This window comes from Equus przewalskii, chromosome X (genome assembly GCF_037783145.1).
Source record: "Equus przewalskii isolate Varuska chromosome X, EquPr2, whole genome shotgun sequence".
Classification (NCBI taxonomy): domain Eukaryota; kingdom Metazoa; phylum Chordata; class Mammalia; order Perissodactyla; family Equidae; genus Equus; species Equus przewalskii.
Window position 1 is genome coordinate 50,591,666 of NC_091863.1, and position 21,183 is coordinate 50,612,848.

At 40.3% G+C, this 21,183-nt stretch overlaps 1 protein-coding gene across 1 annotated transcript in view; it reads left to right on the top strand.

Annotated features, from left to right (window-relative positions):
- Positions 1-732: 732 nt before the first annotated feature.
- Positions 733-21,183, top strand: part of HEPH (hephaestin) — a 114,962-nt gene continuing 94,511 nt past the window's right edge. The window contains exons 1-9 of the mRNA XM_070603960.1: positions 733-1,035; positions 7,419-7,624; positions 9,269-9,513; positions 10,503-10,715; positions 11,399-11,581; positions 12,636-12,890; positions 14,943-15,111; positions 16,312-16,448; positions 20,100-20,231. Of these exons, the coding sequence (XP_070460061.1) occupies positions 7,449-7,624; positions 9,269-9,513; positions 10,503-10,715; positions 11,399-11,581; positions 12,636-12,890; positions 14,943-15,111; positions 16,312-16,448; positions 20,100-20,231 (1,510 nt within the window). The 5' untranslated portion in view covers positions 733-1,035; positions 7,419-7,448. The remainder of the gene's footprint in view (positions 1,036-7,418; positions 7,625-9,268; positions 9,514-10,502; positions 10,716-11,398; positions 11,582-12,635; positions 12,891-14,942; positions 15,112-16,311; positions 16,449-20,099; positions 20,232-21,183) is intronic.

The following is a 21,183-nucleotide window of genomic DNA, read 5'->3' on the forward strand; positions in this document are numbered from 1 at the left end:
AACTTTAGATGTATTCAATGACTTTTCCAAGGTCACAGAATCAGGAAGTGGCAGAGTTGGGATTTCAATCCAGGATGTCTGATTCTAGTTTCCACAGTCTTAATAATTTTGACATATTGCAAACCTCTATATTGCAAAACAGTCTGTAGTAGTGGTTTTCAAACTACAGCTCCTGGGTCAAATCTGTCCTGCTGCTTGTTTTTGTAAATTAAGTTTTATTGGTACATAGATATGCTGAGCATGCTACAATGGCCTATTTTAGTAGTTGTGACAGACAGAGGCTATATGTTTTACAAATAAAATATGTATTAACTGGCCCTTTACTGAAATAATTTACCAATCCCCAGTCTATAGGTATCAACTTAAACTTTTTTTAGGTCACGTCTGCGGAAAGGCACCAGAACTATTCCCAGGATTTGCAGAAGGAGTAGGCACTATGAGCCCTCTTAGTGAATTGCTGAATGAATAATGCCAGCTCAGAAACCTGGCCTAACTGGCCTCTGGCAGCCTTCACTGTGTTGACTCAAGTACATCTATATGACCTGTTTCTTGTTGTCTTTCATGAGTCAGAGCAGAGGCCTTATCCCATCCCCTCCCTGTCATAAATGCCTTAGAGCCTGGACTTGGGCCCTAGCTTAATAGGTTTGGTCCCCAACTTCCCCTTCTAGGTTCAAGGTCTGCATATGTGCCAAGTGGGGGAAGAGGCAGATAACTGCAGGGACTGCTGTGACCTGATCCAGCTTCTCTTGATCACTGAGCATTTCTGAGGGAGCTAAGGCTGGTGGCTCATTGCTTCTCCCTACTGGTACTTCTACTTTGCTTGGCCTGGGGTGCAGTTTGTGAGGACAGCTCCTAAGTGTCTAGGCACCCTTAAGTACCTTCAGTGGTTTATGACCCAGACTTTGTCCACTAGCTCAGTCTTTGAGTCTTCCTCCCTGGACCCTGCTCCAGACACTTTAAATCCAGGAGAGAAAAATGTGTTGATCCTACCTGAAGAACAGCAGCTGTTCCTAGCCAAGATCTCCTCATCATAAAGTAAGAATACTAGGCGGTAGAACCGCCATCATAAACTATTTCTTTCCTATACCTGGATCTGGTGAATAGATGCAATCCTTTCCAAAGAGATACAGAGTTCTCTACCTTTTCTCCACCAATTACTCTGCATCTATTCTTTCCTTATACTTTGAAACTTTTTCTCTTTTACTCTTAGTATCAAGAACGTGCATTTTTCATGGAATCCTAGATATGTAAATTTACAGAGCTGGGAGGATCCATATTTAGTTCAAGGCCCTCATTGTACAAATGGAAAGGCTGAGGCTCAGTGAAGAGAAGGGCCTGGACCAAAGCCACACAGCTGATTACTGCCAGGGCAAGCTGGGGCTGAAACTTAGGTCAATTGGCCCAGGCCTGTGATTTTCTACTACCCTCTTTTTCTACCAGGAACAAAGATGGCCTTTGGTTTTAAACAAATCCATACCCCGGTTAATCTAGAAATTTAGTGCGCATTTTGATTTTTTTTTCAGTTTAGCTTTTTTTTTTTTAATTTAATATTTCCAATTATTCTGAGTCTTCTTAGTTTTTAGGGTATTAAGTTATGTTGATCCAGGCTATCTTTTAGCTACATCTGGTCTCCTCAATGGAAGACATTGGTAATACAGCCCTGGGGTTTTACCCTAGGAGCTGCTAGAAATGGCAGAGGCAGAGTTAACTAATATAAAAAAATCTAGCAGTGACTGGTGGACAGCAGGCACTCGATAATTGTGAAGTCACTGCCCTCATCTCAAAAGGGCTCTCTGTGTTTCTCCTCTAAGCTGCACAGTGTGGTAGCATAGTAGCTAAGAGTCTAGACAGACCTAGTAAAATTTCCCTTTCTTTTACTTCCTAATTGTATGACCGAGAACAAGTTACCTTTCTTCTCAGGGCCTGGTTTACTTTGGTTGTAAAATAAGGAGAATTAGAGTATTCATTTCACAAGATAATCATGAGATTTAATTGAAAGAGTGCGTATAAAGTGGATAATATAGGGCCAGACATGTAGAAAGCTATTTGTTTTATTATCAGTTTAATTTTTCTCTTTTACCAAGCAACTATTACCTCAGAATACCAGGCAGGGCTGATAACTGCTTTACAGCAAGAAGAGAAAAATGTGGTGGGGATGGGTGCTCTTCCCACATCTCGTAACTCTTGCAAAGGGCCCCATTTCTTAAATGGGGCTGTTGGAATCCATCTGTGAGTTTTGACTGGCCACACTGAGAGTGCATTCTCCTCCCTCTGTCAACAAAGACCAACTAGCAAGCTGTGATATGAGAAAAGCATCCCACTTCCTTGTAATTCCTCCTGAGATCCTAACCAGGATTTGGAAAACACCTGGATGTGGTCAAAGAAACATCCCAGGTTTTGTACAAAACTGTCTGGAACAAGACCTTTCAGTAGTTTAGCTTCTGGAAAAGAGAGCACCCCGCATTTCCCCCTCCTGCATTCACCCCACCCCAGTAACATCAGCCAGATTGGAGTCCCTGACTTAATTTAAAAGAAAAGCCCTGTAACTCAGGATACTGACTGAGCAGGACTAGCAGACTCATGCTGGGGTCTGCAGCTCAGCATCACTAGGTTGCTGACATGAATATGGAAAGGTTTTCTCTAGCGAAGGTAAGCTTTCTTTCCTCTCTTTCCAAACCCTATCACATCTCCCTTTCTTTGCAAAATCCTTTATTCAGTTGGGTTTAGGTGAGTCCTTGGTGACTGGGTGATAAAATCAGTGGCTGAGAAGTTAGAGGAAACTTGGCTGGGTGTGCAGAGAAGTTAAAGTGGACAATGTTCCTTTTGTTCTTCTCTCCAAAATGGCCAGGACCACACTGGCTTGACTGTTTCAGGGGACAATCCTGACATTGTAGAGAGTAGTTAAATTTCCTGTTGAAATAGTGTGCTCATCTTCTGTCTCACAGGTTGAGGGATTTATTGAGGTGGTTGATCTGAAGACTACATAAATGGAAGGCTCAAACACTTAAAAACAACCACTTGGTTTCATATTTTGAGATCCAGATTGGCAGAGATTAAGCCAATAAATGATAGCTGAACTAAGCCAGCAGCTTAAAGTCGAAATTATTTTTCACACTTACTGTCTAAATGGCAGAAATATTTTAGAAAACATGGTTTCAAATTCTGGCTTTGCCAGCAACTGCTGCTTGGCTTTGACAAATTCCTTCACCTATGCGGCCTCTGTTTTCTATGTGTTACATCAAGGATTTAAAAAGATGGTTTCTAAAGGTCTTTATGAATGTACGAATCTATAAGGTATTTAGTTTTTTACTGAGCATCTATTGTATCCCAAGCTTTTTGCTGGAGGCTCATATTTTGATTATTCTGTTTGAACCTCAAAACAATTCTGTGAGATAAATATCATCCTGATTTTTGGGTGAGAAAACTGAGGTTCAAATAGGTAAAAGCGACTTTGAAATGTCACACAGCTATTACAGGCAAGATACAGGATTTGAATCCAGGTCTTCTAATTTCAAATAAGTCTGGTTTCTATGATACCACAACTTGGGTGTGAAGAAGTAAAACAGCCTCCTTAATACAAATGCAAGTTATGTGGATAAACCATATTGTCCCAGGACTGGTATGGCAATGATATGATGGACATGATTGTCAGGCTGGGGGATCAGGAGCCTTAGGTTCTGGTACTAGCTCTCAGGACTTCAGGTGAGTTCCTTCCTCGCTGGGCCTTGATTTCCCTACCTCTGACATGCTGAGATATATGATAATGGTTAAAGAATAATATAAATTGTCCTTGTACTATCTGGAACCCTTTAAGGCTTTCAACACCCTCTTTATTTTCCCTCTCAGCAAAAAAGGCCTATACCCACCAAAGGTGAGAAAATCTCTATCTGGGACCTATTTTGAGTCACAGGGTGAAGAAAGAGTCACAAAACATTAAGAAAGCAGAGGACCAAAAGGTCAACCTTGAAGGAGATTTCTATTAGGAAGGCTGCTGAGATTGGAGACACCCCAAGGATAGCTCAGTATTCCTGTGTTCAGTTGAGTGATACTTTGTCCAGGATAAGCCAGTCCAGCTCAGTCTAATCCAACTCAGAAAGAGAGATGGAGGGTGAGAAGAAAGCACTGTCACATTAAAGAAACAACTTGTAAGTTCCAGGAAAAACAGTGATGCAAATTGTTAGAGATGATGGAGACCAGGCCCAGGTGACACTGGGATGTCAGTAAGGTAAGGTAAAGGTAGGGGAGGCTTGACTTGATGTTATCTGACCTTCTCCCTGGGCTAGTCTCAATGTGTATTAACTAAATTGTGTATAATTCCAAGTAGCCCAGAAATTCTCTCTCTCAGTCAATCTCTCTCTCTCTCTTGCTCTCTCTCTCTCTCTTCCCCCTCTTTTGAGTGCCTCTTCCTTCTGCCCTCCTTTTTTACTTTCTCCCAGGACTCTTGCTCATTTTACCTATTTCATTTCCCTTTTTATCTTTCCATTTTATTTTACCTCATCAGTCTGACCTTTCTCTAAAACTTCCTCCCGTGGGCTCAGCTGAGAGAAAATAGCCCTGCTCAAGTGAAAAGTCGACATAAGACTTTCACATCCTTCATTTCATTTGATCTTCATAGCAAACTAATGAGGATCCCAAAGCAGAGATTATCTCCATTTAAGAGAAAAGGAAACTGAGAGTCAGGAAATTAGGGGACTTGCGGGATGTCATATGACTAAAAAATGATGAATCCAATACTAGAACCTATTTTTCCCAGGGTCTGAAGTCTGTCAATTTTACCATGAAATATCCAAATGATTCTAAAGAAGTTTTATGGGTTTTCCCTCTCTTTTGTTCTTTCAGTCTATGATAAAACCTAACTAAAAATAATTACAACAATAGTAACAACAAATATAGCTTTGGGAAGAAAAAAATTGTCAGTGATTAGAAGGAAAGAAAACTAGTACTTATCAGGTGCCTACTAGGTCCCTAATGCTATCTCATTCTAACACAGCTGAAAACAGTACTCAAACCTAAGTTTATCTGACTCAAAAGTTCTGGTTCCTTTCATTATATAATGTTTCTTCCAAGGAGACTAATCTCAGTCATATACATATGCCTGCGTGCTTAGTGTGTATTACTGTATACAGGAACTTATGAGTGTGTGCATGTTGTAGCTATCCATAAAATGTTAAAGTTCTGTTTCATTTCTAAATCTATCTCATCATCTGTAATCATAATAACCACTAATACTTTCTGATTATGTACTTGTGCACTTATTTGTATTCTATGTACTTAAAGATCTTAATTCATTTAATACTCACAACTACTCTGAGATGTAGTTAATAGTATTAATTCCATTTCAAAGATAAAACCACTATAGCTAGCCAAGTGAAGCATTTTATAAAGTTACACAGCTAGGAAAAGTGGAGCCAGGATTCATTTAGTGAATCTGATTCTCAAGCTTGTGCCCTGCATGCAAACTGGGGAAAACAATCCTTATATCACAAGAGTTTGAGAATTAAATAAGATGGCAGATATGAAAAACATACTGTAAAGTGGAAAGTGCTAGGTATAATTTTTTTCCCAGATCCTACTGTCTAGCCCTTTTGGGCATCAGTCACCACTTTGAATACTTGTTCATTTTGTGCTGAAGGTTGGCACCAGTTTCTCCTGGCTGGGAATATTTCCAAGTTTACCATTGGTTTTTCCAATTATAAAACTCTTACCTGGGTCTGTTTTCTCTCTAAGTAAGTGACTGTAAGACACAATGGCCTTGCTGGCACCTCTATGAGAAGAAAGGTTGAAGGAGGTCCGTGATGCATTCAGACTTCCATTGAACCAAGGACACTCTCTCCCTGTTGAGGGTTCTAAGGCACGTTTTCTGTGTATATACATGTGAGCCTGCAAGTATGTTTTGCGGAAGGTTGTATAGTGTGGTGATTAAGAACATAGACACTGAAGGCATACTTTTTGGGCTCATAGCCGAACTCTACTGATTGTTACCTAGATGTCCTTGGGCAAATTACTTTACACCTCTGTTCTGCAGTTTCTCCTATAATATGGGGATAATAATTGCATCTGCTTCATAGTGTCATTGTGAGGATTAAATTATTTAATCTACGTAAAACACAGAAAACTTTTTGGCATACTGTGCACACACAATGAATATTGATGTATTATTATTGTTATTCTGAAAGTCTCTAAGTGTGGTTCTGTGTATGGATGCAAGTGTGTGCATCTCTGCTTTTAGATAAGACTGCATGCACCTATGTGGATGTGAGTGCGTGTATATGTGTGTTTATGTTATATTGTTTGTGTTTCTGGGTTTTACTGTAGCTGTATGTGGTATGACTGAGTGCTTCATTCCAGCCCCAGGAATCTAACCTCCTGGCTGAATGAGAGGAATGGAGGTTCAGTTCTGACTCTAACTCAGGATCGGACCCATGAATTGGATTTGTGCATAGCAGAGATCCAGCAGAAAACATTACTGCTGAGAAGTTAATCATATTTCCCTCATATATTCTCATTTGTTTTGTTTCAATTTTCACTCCTTTTGAAGTATAACAAACATACAGAAAAGCACACAGATGCTAAGTTCATAGCTCAATGTATTTTCACAAACTGAACACATCTGTGTAACCAGTATGTAGGTCAAGAAACAGAACACTACCTAGAAGCCTTCCTCCTCTTCCCTTCTCAGTCATTGATCCCTATCTCAAAGGTAAACACCATCCTGGCTTATAATAGCGTATATTAGTTTTGTCTGATTTTGTACTTTATATAAATGAAATCATACAGGATGTACTCTTTTGTGTATGGTTTCTTTCTGCAACGTTACATTTGTGACAGGCATCCATATTTGCATGTGTAATTGTAGTTTCTTCATTATGCTTGTCAAATAGAATCTATTGTATAGATAAAATACAATTTATTCATTCTAGTGTTCATGGACATGTTGGCTGTTTTCTTTCTGGGTCTATGAACAGTCTAGTAAATGTCTTTTGGTGAATTCTCATTTGTTTTTAAACACAATACAAAGAGTTGGATGAAGAGTGGCAACAATGAAAACAGAGGTGCAGGGAGAGTTAGTGATTTAATTCAGGTATCGAGTGAGTCAGTGACCCAATCAGGCTTCTGGTGCCTGTTTCTTGATTCTTGAGCCAGAATACATTCTTCCTTCGACACTGCTGAAGGAACTGGATCCAGATTTCTCTTCTGAAAGAAGTGATACATAATTACCAGTACAAGTAATTTTTAACATTGCTCTCCAAAGTCCAATGTATAGAAATCATCGAACGTTTGTTGAACTGAAAGGAATCAGGTAAGGTAGAGATTCTGGGCTAATTGGTTTCTGCTTTCACAGTCTATGGGTCTGGTTCTTGCCTCTTTAGTTTTGCAGACATGTGCAAAGACCTTTTGTTCTCTTTCTTCCATACCAGAAGCTATTCATTTGCCTGTTTCCCAGAGTAATGTGGGGCATGGAGTCAGGCCACCTCCTCTGGACTCTGCTGTTCATGCAACCCTTGTGGCCGCAACTGACTGAGGGGGCAACTCGAGTCTACTACCTAGGTATCCAGGATGTGCAGTGGAACTATGCTCCCAAGGGAAGGAATGCCATCACGAATCAGCCTCTCGACAGTGACACGTAGGTTTAATCTCTTATGAAATTAGAGTTGAATTTGTGTGGGAGACTCTTGAGGTCATGAGGTAGCCTCTTGAGTACCTTCTCCCAGCGTGTGGTAGCAGCCAGTTCCTGACCCCTCTGGGCCATACACGCAGTGGCACATTTCCTGAGAAGAGGGCTAGTTGATTCAGGAGCCAGTATCCAATATGGAGTTTGCTTTCCAATGGTGAGGTGCCTCAGCATTTTCAGAGTCCTAAAGGTAATTCTATATTCCCTTGCCTCTAAGATGATATTCACATGCTGTTTTAATAATAACTGTTTAGCTTTTAAAAAAAGAGTGACACATATACAGTGTTTGCAAGATGCGTGTGGTAGAACTATGCCCGGTAGTTCCGTGGACCTATACTGATTTCGGATATGTGAAAATGTGAAAAAATAAAGTAAGCCTTGGAATCAAACAAATAGCAGTGATAGCAATCACTTATGTAACACTCTGTCTGTGACAGGCACCATACTAGAAATGTACATACTTCATCTCACCTAATTCTTACAAAATCTCTAGGAGGTGAGTATGAATCTCCTCTTATAGATGAGAAAACTGAGGCTCAATGAGATCAAGTGACTTGCCCAAGTCCCACAGCTAGTAAATGAAAGAGCTAGGATTTGAAGCTGGGCAAAGTGGATGCAAATCTGGTACTCTTCTCACCGTTATGCCTCTCACAGATCCCACAAGATTAATCTTTCTTGATCTTAGACCCTTGCAAGTGCTCCACAAACATCTGTTGAAAAAAATAATGGATGTATTAAAGAATCTTTTGTGGTCATGAATAACTTTGTCTCTCCAAAGCCTCAAAGTTTTCCAAAGTTGACTGTAAAATCCCAGAGCTCTCTAGAAGAGTTAGAGGAAGAAAAACAGCTGGCTTTCTTTTTTTTTGACAAACCCATCTTCCTATCCATCTAGTTTTGGAGTCATGGAATCTTTGTGTTAAAAATGTCCTAGAGGGAGAACTTTGTTATCCCTCAGCCCCAATACTTTGAAGTAATAGTTAACATTTATTAAACTTTTACCATTTTCCAGGCACTGCCCTAAGCTCTTTATATATTTTAATTGTTTTGGTCACCAGTAACAACTGTCTGAGTTTGCTATGGTGATTATCTCTGTTTTACAGATGGGGAAATTATGCACAGAGAATTTAGGTAACTCGCTCAAAATCCTACAGATTTGGAAGTGGCAATGTTGGCACTTAAACCATCCTGGTTCCAGAGCTTGTGTTCTTAACCACTAAGCTATAATACCACCCATATATATCAGGACAGCACTAAGTCAGGCCACACGAACAGGGAGTTGATCACTTAAAAAGAGTCAGTCCATAGTTGGTTGTCTCCCTATTACTATATATCTGGTTGAACCGGATGAAACTGCCTTTTATGTAGTTTAAAAGTGGTCAAATATTAGCAATTTCATACGCTTTAACTTAATACTTCCCATTGTTTGACAGTTAGACTCTAATCTAATGCTTTCATGTTTTGATTAGTACATCCCATTTCCTCTTGCTTTGCTCTAAACAAAAATGGATGATTTTGGTTGGCCTCCTCTGGAAAGGAACTCTCCAGAGGTTTGAAGATTGTGGCAAAATTATAACTCTCTCTTTCGTTCCTTCCCAGAGTAGCTTCCAGCTTCCTAAAGCCTGACAAGAACCGGATAGGGAGCAGCTACAAGAAGACCATCTACAAGGAATACAAGGATGGCTCATATATGGATGAAATGACCCAGCCTGCTTGGTTGGGCTTCTTGGGGCCAGTGTTGCAGGCTGAGGTGGGAGATGTCCTCCTTATTCACCTGAAGAATTTTGCCACTCGTCCCTACACCATCCACCCCCATGGTGTTTTCTATGAGAAGGACTCAGAAGGTAAATCAGCCCACTGTTTCTTTCTCCTGCCTGCAACAAATATCACTTTCCATTCATAGCCATCTGAGAGAGAGGCGCTGGGAACAAGGATAGTTTTTTCATCCTTATGATCTGGGGTGTCAGGGACTCTCCTCAGAAAAGCATGGCTGGGTACTGTTACCAGTTCTGCTATTCATATACTGTGTGACTTTGGGTAAATCACTGCCCCTCTCTGGGCATCAGATTCTTCATTAAGAATGTGGAGATTCAATCTGCCTTTTATCACAAAGAATTACTCAAATGGCATTTTGATAACATATTTGTGCTTTGGAAAAAGAAGAGTGTGCTGTGAATGTAAGGGACAATTAGTCTAGTGTCACAGTCTTCCAAAAGGTCCATTTTTTTTTTTGTTAAGAGAGAGTTCAGTTTACTCCACTGTATCTCCCACTATCCCAGGCTCAATGGTCTATAATAATGACACAACAGTGAGTGAGGAGAACAGAGAGGGAAGTCAGAACATCCTGAGTTGGCTACTAGTTTCCTATATGACCTTGGACAAGTTACTTTTCCTCAGTTTTCCATAAAACGGGAAAGTGGACCAATTGAGTATTAAGTTTCCTTTAGACTGAAATTTTGTGATTGTCTGCTTTCTGTTTTCCAAAGTGAGTGCTTGAAGGGAGGAAATTCTGTCTTCTCCCTTGCCTCCATGCCACCAGCTTTACACTAGGGCACTACTGGATGGTGCAGCACTTTCCATGGCCACAGCTCCTTACCCAATGGCCGCCACCTATCCACCCATTGTTGATGTGAGGTATAAGGTTCTTTGATTAGATATTACCTGAATCTGTGCCCTCTTCAGGCTGTGAGAAACACTATATTTGACCTTAGAACTCTACCTTCTATAAGACTGGACCTCGGTGTCCCATATGTCAGCCCTCTCTTGGCTTATACATCTTCCATATTCTCTCTCACTCACCCTGGGACTAAGCATGTGCAATTTCATTTTTTAGGCTCCCTATACCCAGACGGCTCCTCTGGTCAGTTGAAAGCTGATGATTCTGTTCCCCCGGGAGGCAGCCACATCTACAACTGGACCATTCCAGAAGGCCATGCACCCACTGATGCTGACCCAGCATGCCTCACCTGGATTTACCATTCTCATGTAGATGCTCCACGAGATATTGCAACTGGCCTGATTGGACCTCTTATCACCTGTAAAAGAGGTACTGGCCCCAAGTGTGAGCTGTGAGATGCAATTTGGGATATCTAGGTGAAGGAGCGGTATGGTTGAACTACCTGCATATTGAGCAGCAGCCTGACGAGCATTAATACAGCACCCTTGTTTATTAGCAGGAATAAACCCTGCCAAACTCCCTTTAAACTATTATTTCATTACCCATTTTTTCTTAAAAGAAAAACTTTTCTACTTTCTTATTTCACTTAAAAACTTGAATTAGTAATCATGGGAGTCAAGTCACATAAAAGTAAGTTGTGTGGTAAGAGTTTAAGTGTGGATAGGATTGAAAGCGTAGCCATCAGGATTTGGGGAGGATTGTGGACTTGGTTCAAAACAGGGTATGTTTAATGTATAGCTGGGTCTGAAGATCTAAGTGTTGCAGGAGTGTGGTCAGGTTAAGGCCCTGGGTTGAAGACATAGGCATGGATGGTGGCAGGGAATTATTCAAGATCCTATGTGCCCCATCTTCAAGTCCTAGGCTCAACTGAATTGTGGTTTTATCTGGGAGTTTTGAAACAGAAAATAGCAGCAGAAGGCTCTATCTGCCTTTCTGTTGCTGACAGACTATTAAGGCTCCCTCTCTTCCATTCTTTTCTGACAAATACCCTTTGCAACTTACTGTTGCTAAGGAAAGGAGGTTCTCAAGGGCACCTTTCTTACTTGTTCTAGGAACCCTGGATGCCAATTCCACTGCTCGGCGGCAGGATGTGGAAAATGATTTCTTCCTGCTCTTCAGTGTGATAGATGAGAACCTTAGCTGGCATATTGATGAGAACATTGTTGCTTACTGCTCAGACCCTGCTTCAGTGGACAAAGAAGATAAGGCCTTTCAGGAAAGCAATAGAATGCATGGTGAGCTGGAGGAGGCAGACACACGGTGACAGTGAACACTGATGGAGGGTCTCCACTGGGCATAGCATTTGTTGGGTCCTTTCACATAACTGGTCCTTTTTAACCTTCATAAGGACCAGGAGTAGTAGGTGGCCTTTCCCTGTTTTACTTATGAGGAAGCTGAGCCTCCAGGATTACAGAACAGATAAAATTTTAGCAGCGTGGCTAAAATTCCAACTCTGATCTGTCTGACTGCATAGGCTGTGCACTTGCCATTAGGTGCCTTGCCTCCTAATGTGGACTAGCCCAGGCTATTGACTCCAAAGTCATATACTACATGATCGGTACTTTGTTCTAAAAGGGATGCAAGCTGGAAGAATTATCCACTTTGTGGAGAAAAATGGTTGCCTATAAGGGAATTGACCATCTTAATTAAATTTAAAATAAACTAAAGGCACAAAAGCCCCAAGACATTGGGCAGAGAACTGATTTAAGGAATAGCAACAAATTGATTGTGCTTTTGTTTAATTAAGAGAGTGATTTACTTACCTTTGGTGACAAAGCCAGATAGTCCCAAGGGGAGGTGAAAACTCTGAGGGAATATGTAAGGGACGGCTTGGACAGCTCAGATTTGGCTTGGGTTTTATATCAATTGCTTGTAATAACCATGATAATTAGTTAGCTAACTTGACAATTGTCCTGTGGAAATTTCAGAAGGAAATTGGCCTGAAAGGAAAGAACAGCTTGCAAAAATAAACCTCATTCCTTTGAAAGCTTCCTCTGATTGCCAGGTTGGAATCTTGGCTCTGCCACTTAATAGCTTTGTAGACTTGGGAGAGAAGTAGCTTTACCTCTCTGAGCCTTAGTTTTTTTATTTTTCACATGAGACCAATTATATCTGCTTATTTCCCAGGGCTATTTGTGAGATTTAAATGAGATAATGCATTTAGTCAGCACAGTGTGCTCTTTAAAATTTTATCTAAATGTTACCTATTATTATTGTCAGGTGGTAAGGCTTCTTCTGTTGTGCTGTTCTTTCCTAATGCTGATATTTTCTTTGGATTTTCTTTTGCAGCAATCAACGGCTTTGTCTTTGGGAATGTACCAGAGCTGAGTATGTGTGCACAGAAGCGTGTGGTCTGGCACTTGTTTGGCATGGGCAATGAAGTAGATGTCCACACAGCTTTCTTCCATGGACAGGTGCTTACCATCCGAAGCCACCGCACTGATGTGGCTCACATCTTTCCAGCCACCTTTGTGACTGCTGAGATGGTGCCCCAGGAACCTGGCACCTGGTTAATTAGCTGTCAAGTGAATAGTCACTTGCAAGGTGAGATCCAACATCTCCGACCCTTGAGGTATAGGAGGGAGGTGGCAATAATAGTCATCAGGAACCTGGGCTTCTGGCCTGGAGCCATAAGATAGGTCTTTCAGGTGAGATAGCAAGATATAAAGGATTGAAACACTAGACTAGAATTCTGGGGAGCAAGGTTCTTTCCTGGCTCAGCCATTAATTTGCAGGGTGACCTTGAGCACATCTTTCTGGCTTCCATTTTCCCCATTTATGCCATAAAATGGTATAGAAATGGATAACTGAACTTTTAAGCTACAATTTTTGCTCTGAATTCTAAGGAACTAAGACCTGGAGCTGATTAAACAGAGAGTGAAGGAGAAATTAGTTGAAGAAAAGTGAAGCTTCTGCAGGAGATCATGGAGTATTGTGGGCAAATAGTGATACTCTGGTTGGGACCCAACAGCAATAGGGATAGAAGGCTTGGTTTACAGAAGGAGAATGGTTGAAGTAATGGCATGGTGAATTGAGGAGCATCATAGGAAAGGAGGAACATATGAGGCAATGAGAAGAGCACTAGATAAGTGATTAGAAGATTTGAGTTGTTGTCTCACCTCTGTGAAAAACTCCCCATATGACTTTGGAAAAGTCCCTCCCCATTTCTAGGCCTCATTTGCCACATTTATAAAATGGGAGATTTGACCTAAATAGTCTCTAAGATCCTCTTTAGCTCTCCCTTTCTAGAATTATTTGATGTATGATAAATTATGTGGGCATCAGGAAAGTGATATGTGAATTTGTGAAAGTGGATTTGAGTAGGTGAGAAGCTATAGACTGGTGGGATAATGAGTTTGCCATGGTAGCTTTGAACCAACATGGGCCAGTTACCTGTGCTCCATCATCCAGGGTCTGCTTTTAGGTCCCAAATGTGCCTGGGTAAGCATATGAATGTGGATAGAGGTTAGGGATACAGTGTGATAGTGGAACAAGCATGGGCCTTAAAGCCAGAAAAGCCTGGATTCAAACCCTGGTTTCAGCAGTTGCTTAGTTACCTTTGGTAAGTTGTATCACTTCTCTGAGCCTCTGTTTCCTCATCTGAGGATTGCAATAATGATTACTACCGCATAAAGTTGTAATGAGGTTTCAGAGAGATGATGTGATTTTGAATCTTCGAGACTAGAGGAGTGACGAGACCAAGATAGTGAATATAAGAGAAGAAAATGAGCACTAGAATTTGCAGTTAAAAGATAGGAGTTTAAGTCTCAACACCACCACTGACTAGCTTGTGCAAGTTTCTTAACTTCTATGATCCTCAGTTTTCTTCATCTGTGAAAGGGGATATTAAAAGTCTGTTTCATTGGGTGGTTATGAGTATTGAAGGAGATAACATATGTAAAGCATCTGACAAAGGACCTGGTGTATAATCCATATTAAACAAAAGTGAATATCCTTTCCTCCTTCTTCTTCATGCCTTGGATTTCTAATTTACCATCCATTACCGCTATGCCTTAATGTAACATCTTCCACAGTTGGAGACACTACTTAGATGTACATTGTCCTGACAGTCCCAAATCTGAAGCTTCATCTCCATGTATAGAAGATGTTCCATTATTTTGGAAGCTTCCAACTTTACAAATAACTTACTCCTCTTATTTAACTTGATGCTCCCACCAGCCCAGTGTGGTAGATTTCTCTATTCTCCTCATTTACAAAACAGAGATTACACCTCAGATCTAGGAAGTGAGTTGCCTAAGGTCCTACAGATAGTGATAAGGCTTGGACTTAAATTCAGGTATCCTAACTTCAAGCTCTGTGATGTCGCTGCAATGTAAGCCTTTTGCAGAGGCAAGAATGAGGACCTGGTAAATGAGTCAGTGGCATTGAGCAGGTGGAGGTACTTGAATTCCCACCTCGGCTCACTCTCTCCCAGTCATGCTCTTGAGGAGCCAGAGGAAGTGGCACATTTGGAGGCAGGTTAAAGAGCCTAGTAGAGGGTGGGAGAGGGAAACATTAGGAGAAGGAGGAAGGTGAGTTCTCTGGGCAGAAGATCTGTTGCATGGAAGGAGATCAGCCTTGATGTTCTTCCTCCAGATGGCATGCAAGCACTCTACACGGTCAAGTCATGCTCCACACACCCTCCCCTGAACCTACTCACAGGCAAAGTCCGGAAGTACTTCATTGAGGCCCATGAGATTCGATGGGACTACGGCCCAATGGGGCATGATGGGAATACTGGGAAGAATTTGAGGGAGCCAGGCAGGTAAGAGGCAGTGGGCTCCCTCTCCCTACTCCTAGGCCTAGCCCCAAACACCTATTACTACCTTTCTGAAATCTCTCACTTCACTTGGGAGTCACAATCATTGTCTGACTGGAGTTAAATTACACAACTGTAAGCCAAATTCCTGTTGCCTTCTGGAGAGCTTGCTCTTGGGGAGCTATAAAGCTTCTTGTAGGGTTATGTCATATACTCAGCAAAGGGTCTAAGCAGAGTTTGATATTGGTCCTGCTATAATCCCAGGCCACATTCACAAAAGAAGTCCCAGGTGGGACCAGATCAGTTGAAATGGCATTTCTTTGTCGCTTCTTCATTTTGCCCAATGTTTACCTCCTTGCTACTTCCTTTCTTTTCCATAGTCTGAAGGAAGCATTTAAGCAGGAGCATAAAAAGCACTCTGAGAAATGTAGGAAGAGGGGAAACAACCTGCCTTGTGGCCATTCCACACCCATCCTTTCAGAGAAATTCCTCCAAATTTTCCTGTCTCATCCATGGCTCAGATGTGGGCAAGATAGAGCAGAAGGTTAGTGCCCTAATCAGTTTTTAGGCCTTAAGTTATACCAATTCACTGGGCTATTAGTGATTCTAGGTCTTTCACAGAAGATTTTCTGGGGTAATATCCTGGGACACTCATCATGTTTGTTCTTCTAGCAGGAAATAATGGAATGAATCTCTAAAAAACATAGGAAAGTAGGCACTTTGATCTCAGCATGGCTTCTAGAATCTCTGGCTAGGCTTGCTAAATTAGTAGCTTTTATTTTGGAATGAAGGATATTCTTGATTAAGGGGAGAAAGGATCACAGCTGCCTGAGGATGATTAAGGATAGATAGAAGGCTACTTAACTCTGGAGGGCAGAACTGGTCCCAGTGTTTGGAACTTACAAGAAAGAAGATTTTAGCGTACTATAAAGAAGAACTCCAATCATTTAAACTATCCAACAGTAGGAAGAATTGCTTTCTCTGAAAACGATTTCCCTGACCTTGGAAAGGCTCAACCAGAAGCTGTGTATCACTTATTAGTGGTGTCGCCAGAGGAGATAGCTTCACTAGGTGGAAGTTAAACCTGGATGATCTCTGAGGTGCTTCCTAAGCATCAAGAGCCATAACTTGATGAGATTAAGGGTGAGGTGGGAGTCTATTTGAAACATAATTAAATCATGTGACATTTGCCTCCTTATACGCCAGTGGCTCAGATAAATTTTTCCGGAAGAGCTCCAGCCGAATAGGGGGCACTTACTGGAAAGTCCGATATGAAGCTTTCCAAGATGAGACATTCCAGGAAAAGGCGCAACTGGAGGAAGATAAGCATCTTGGAATCCTGGGTGAGGAAATTTTAACTTGTGAAATTCATTGACTGGAGCTAGGGAACTGGGAGGGACTTAGGAACTGGAGCCTGGGTGTAGCTCAGAGGCACACTCTAGACCAGCATCTTCCAAATTGAGTCCCAAGAGGTGAGTGTTTTGTGAAAAAGGGTTATGGGTCTGAAGGCATTTGCAAAACACTAGGTTAAACATAGTCAAATAGTGTTCTTTGCTGCAGAGCTTCTGAGGGCATTGGATTTTCATTGGTTCATCACGAATCTCCAAATGGGAATAGAATATGTAGCAATTCTCATACTTACTTTACTACTGAACATTTTTTTGGTGAATGTCTTCTGGTAGCACTGTTATACAGATCATACTTCTAGAAGTTCTCCTCTAGGTATATTTCTGAAGGGCTATATAAAGCAGTAAGACTGTCCAGGTTCTTGGCAATATGGTACCAGAAGCAGATTAGCATGACATGCAGACATCCTTGCTATGGTGAGAAATTCAGAACAAGGCTTAGAGCCTGGCCTTGGAGAAGGTATCCAGAAGATCTAAAGCACAGTATTGAAATAGTATATCAAAGTTTGGTGTGGTTTAGTTACTTGGTGAAGCCAGGAAATAAAATAGATCAGACGGGATAAAAATTGGGAAACGAAAGTAATGTAATGGACCATATTCTGGGCATAGGTATGTGCCAGTTGCTTCTAGGAGATCTGAACATGGGCAATAAGTCTTTAATTAGCTGGATAAGGAGATATAAGAAAAAGAAACCCACCTTGGGAAAGACAGTGGGCAGTGAATATTAAGGACCTATCATTAGCTAGTGTTCAGTATAGGTCTCCAGTCTTTCTTTATTTTCTTCATTTTTTTGTATTGTGGTATAATACATATAACATAAAATTTACCATCTTAACGGTTTTTAAGTATACAGTTCAATGGTATTAAATATGTTCATAATTATGTGCAACCACCACCACCATTCACCTTCATAACTCTTTTCATCTTGTAAAACTGAAACTCTATACCCGTTAAACAATACCCATTCTCTGCTCCCTTAAGCCCCTGGCAACTACCATTCTTTCTGTCTCTATAATTTTGACTACTCTAAGTACCTCATATAAGTGGAATCATACAATATTTATCTTTGGGTGACGGGCTCTTTTCACGTAGCATAATATCCTCAAGATTCATCCATGTTGTAGCATATTGCAGAATTTCCTTTCTTTTTAAGGCTGGATAATATTCCATTGTATGTATATACTATGTTTTGCTTATCTATTCATCCGTCAGTGGACACTTGGGTTGCTTCCACATTTTAGCTATTGGGAATAAAGCTGCTATGAATATGGCTGTACAACTATCTCTTCGAGACATGCTTTCAATTATTTTGGGTATATACACAGAAGTGGAATTGCTGGATCATATGGTAATTCTACTTTAAATTTTTTGAAGAACTGCCATACTCATTTCCACAGTGGCTGTACCATTTTACATTCACACCAACAGTGGATAAGGGTTCCAATTTCTCCACATCCTTGCTGATGATTGTTTCTTTTTCATTTGATAGTCACCATCCTAATGGGTATGAGGAGGTATCTCATTGTAGTTTTGATTTGCATTTCCCTACTGACTAGTGATGTTGAACATCTTTCTATGTGCCTATTGGCCATTTGTATATCTTCTTTGGAAAAATATCTATTCAGTCCCTTGCCCATCTTTAATTGAGTTCTTTATTTCATTGTTGTTGAGTTTTAGGAGTTTTCTATATGTTCTAGATATTAATTCCTTATCAGATACAGGCATACCAGGAGATATTGTGGGTTTGGTTCCAGACCACCACAATAAAGTGAATATTGCAATAAAAAAAAGTCACATGAAATTTTTGGTTTCCTAGTGCATATAAAAGTTATGTTTACACCATATTATAGTCTGTTAAGTGTTCAATACCGTTATGTCTAAAACACAATCTATAAACCTTAATTAAAAAATACGTTATTGCTAAAAAAAAATGCTAGCCATCATCCGAGCATTCAGCAAGTTGTAATCTTTTTGCTAGTGGATGGTCTTGCCTCAATTTTGATGGCTGCTGACAGATCAGAGTGGTGGTTGGTGAAGGCTGGTGTGGGTGTAGAAATTTAAACAAATAAGACAACAATGAAGTTTACTTCATTGATTGACACTTCCTTTCCTGAATGATTTCTCTGTGACAAGCAATGGTGTTTGATAGCATTTTACCCACAAAACTTCTTTCAAAATTGGATTCAATCCTCTCAAACCCTGCCACTGCATTATCAACTAAATTGGTGTAATATTCTAAATCCTCTATTGTCGTTTCAACAACCTCCAGAGCATCTTTACCAGGAGTAGATTCTATCTCAAGAAACCACTTTCTTTGCTCATTCGTAAGAAACAACTCCTCTTCCATTAAAGTTTTATCATGAGATTGCAGCAATTCAGTCACATCTTCATGCTCCACTTCTAATTCTAGTTCTCTTGCTGTTTCCACCACATCTGCAGTTACTTCCTCCAATGAAGTCTTGAACCCCTCAAAGTCATCCAAGAAGATTGGAATCAACTTCTTCCAAACTCCTGATACTGTTGATATTTTGACCTCTTCCCATGAATCATGAATGTTATTAATGGTATCTAGAATGGTGCATCCTTTCCAGAAGGTTTTCAATTTACTTTGCCCAGATTTGTCAGAGGAATCCCTATCTATGGCAGCTATAGCCTTATAAAATATATTTCTTAAATAATGTCTTGATAGTCTAAATTACTCCTTGATCCATGGGCTACAGAAAGGACGTTGTGTTAGCAGGCAAGAAAACATTAATGTCATTGCACATCTCCATTAGAGCTCTTGAGTGACCAGGTGCATTATAAATAAGCAGTCATATTTTAAAAGGAATCTTTTTTTTTCTGAGCAGTGATTCTTAACAGTGGGCTTAAAATATTCAGTAAACCATGTTGTAAATAGATGTCTTGTCATCCAGTCTCTGTTGTTCGATTTATAGAGCACAGGCAGAGTAGGATTTAGCATAATTCTTAAGGGATCTAATATTTTTGGAACAGTAAGTGAACATTGGCTTCAGCTTAAAGCCACTAGCTGCATTATCTTCTAACAAGGGAGTCAGTCTGTCCTTTGAAGCTTTGAAGCCAGACATTGACTTCTCCTCTCTAGCTATGAAAATCCTAGATGGCATTTTCTTCCAATATAAGGCTGTTTCATCTACATTGAAAATGTGTTGCTTAGTGTATCCAGGAAAGGATTTCTCTATCTTTCTCACTTCTCTTTTTTCCTTCCCTTTTTCTTCTTCTTTTTTTTTTCAGGAAGATTGGCCCTGAGCTAACATCTACTGCCAATCTTCCTCTTTTTGTTCCCCCCAAAGCCCCAGGACATTGTTGTAGGTCATTCTAGTTCTTCTATGTGGGATACCGCCATAGCGTGGCTTGATGAGAGGTGCGTAGGTCCATACCCAGGATCCTAACCAGCGAACTATGTGCTGCCAAAGCAGAGCACATGAACTTAACCACTCGGCCATGGGGTTTTTCTACATATAGTATCATATCAATGCAAATAGAGATAATTTGATTTCTTCCTTTCCAATTTGGATGTCCTTTCTGGGCACCCTTGTTTTTATTCTCATTGTCCTTCCCATTTTCCAGGGCCGGTAATCCGTGCTGAGGTGGGTGACACCATCCAGGTGATCTTCTATAACCGTGCCTCCCAGCCATTCAGCATACAGCCTCATGGGGTCTTTTATGAGAAAGACTACGAGGGAACTGTGTACAATGATGGTGAGCAGGCAGGGTTTCCAACTAATGTGGACTTCAGGTAGTAGCAGGAAGCTTTAGAGGACAAATGAATAGGGGAGGGAAGGATGGAGAGAGAGGCAGAATTAATTGCCATTTGTGGATGTTGTTGAATGAATGTATGATATTATAGTGAGGCAGAGCTAGGTTCAGTAAGACACAACTTATTTTTTTTTTTAAAGATTTTATTTTTTCCTTTTTCTCCCCAAAGCCCCCCGGTACATAGTTGTGTATTCTTCGTTGTGGGTTCTTCTAGTTGTGGCATGTGGGACGCTGCCTCAGCGTGGTCTGATGAGCAGTGCCATGTCCGCGCCCAGGATTCGAACTAACGAAACACTGGGCCGCCTGCAGCAGAGCGCGCGAACTTAACCACTCAGCCACGGGGCCAGCCCCAAGACACAACTTATTTTAAATATATTTAAATAAATCCTGATTATAAAAATATCATTCGTATTATAGAATTTTGAAGAACATGGAAAATTATAAAATAAATAAATATTATTCATAGATAAACTGCCATTACATTTTATAGAACTTTTAATATTTTTCTGTGCTTATAAAAATGTATCTATTTGTAGATTTGTGATCATGGTTTGTGAAACTTTGTATTGTACTATTTTCATTTACCATTATATTGTGTCCATTTTCCCATGCCATTATAATCTTGTAAACATTTTAATGACTACATAGTACTCTATCACATGGATTTGCCATAATTTATCTACTTTGTCTTCTATTTTTTAGACATGTAGGATTTTTAAAATTATTTTTGAATATTGTAAATCATGTTACAATGATTGAATATATACATTTGGTTTGGATTACTATCTCAGGAGAAAATCCTAGAAGTAAGATTATTGTATAATTATTTTCTTGTTTTCTCTGATGATATTAACACGTGCTAATCTTAAACCAAAAATATCAAAAATATTGAAAA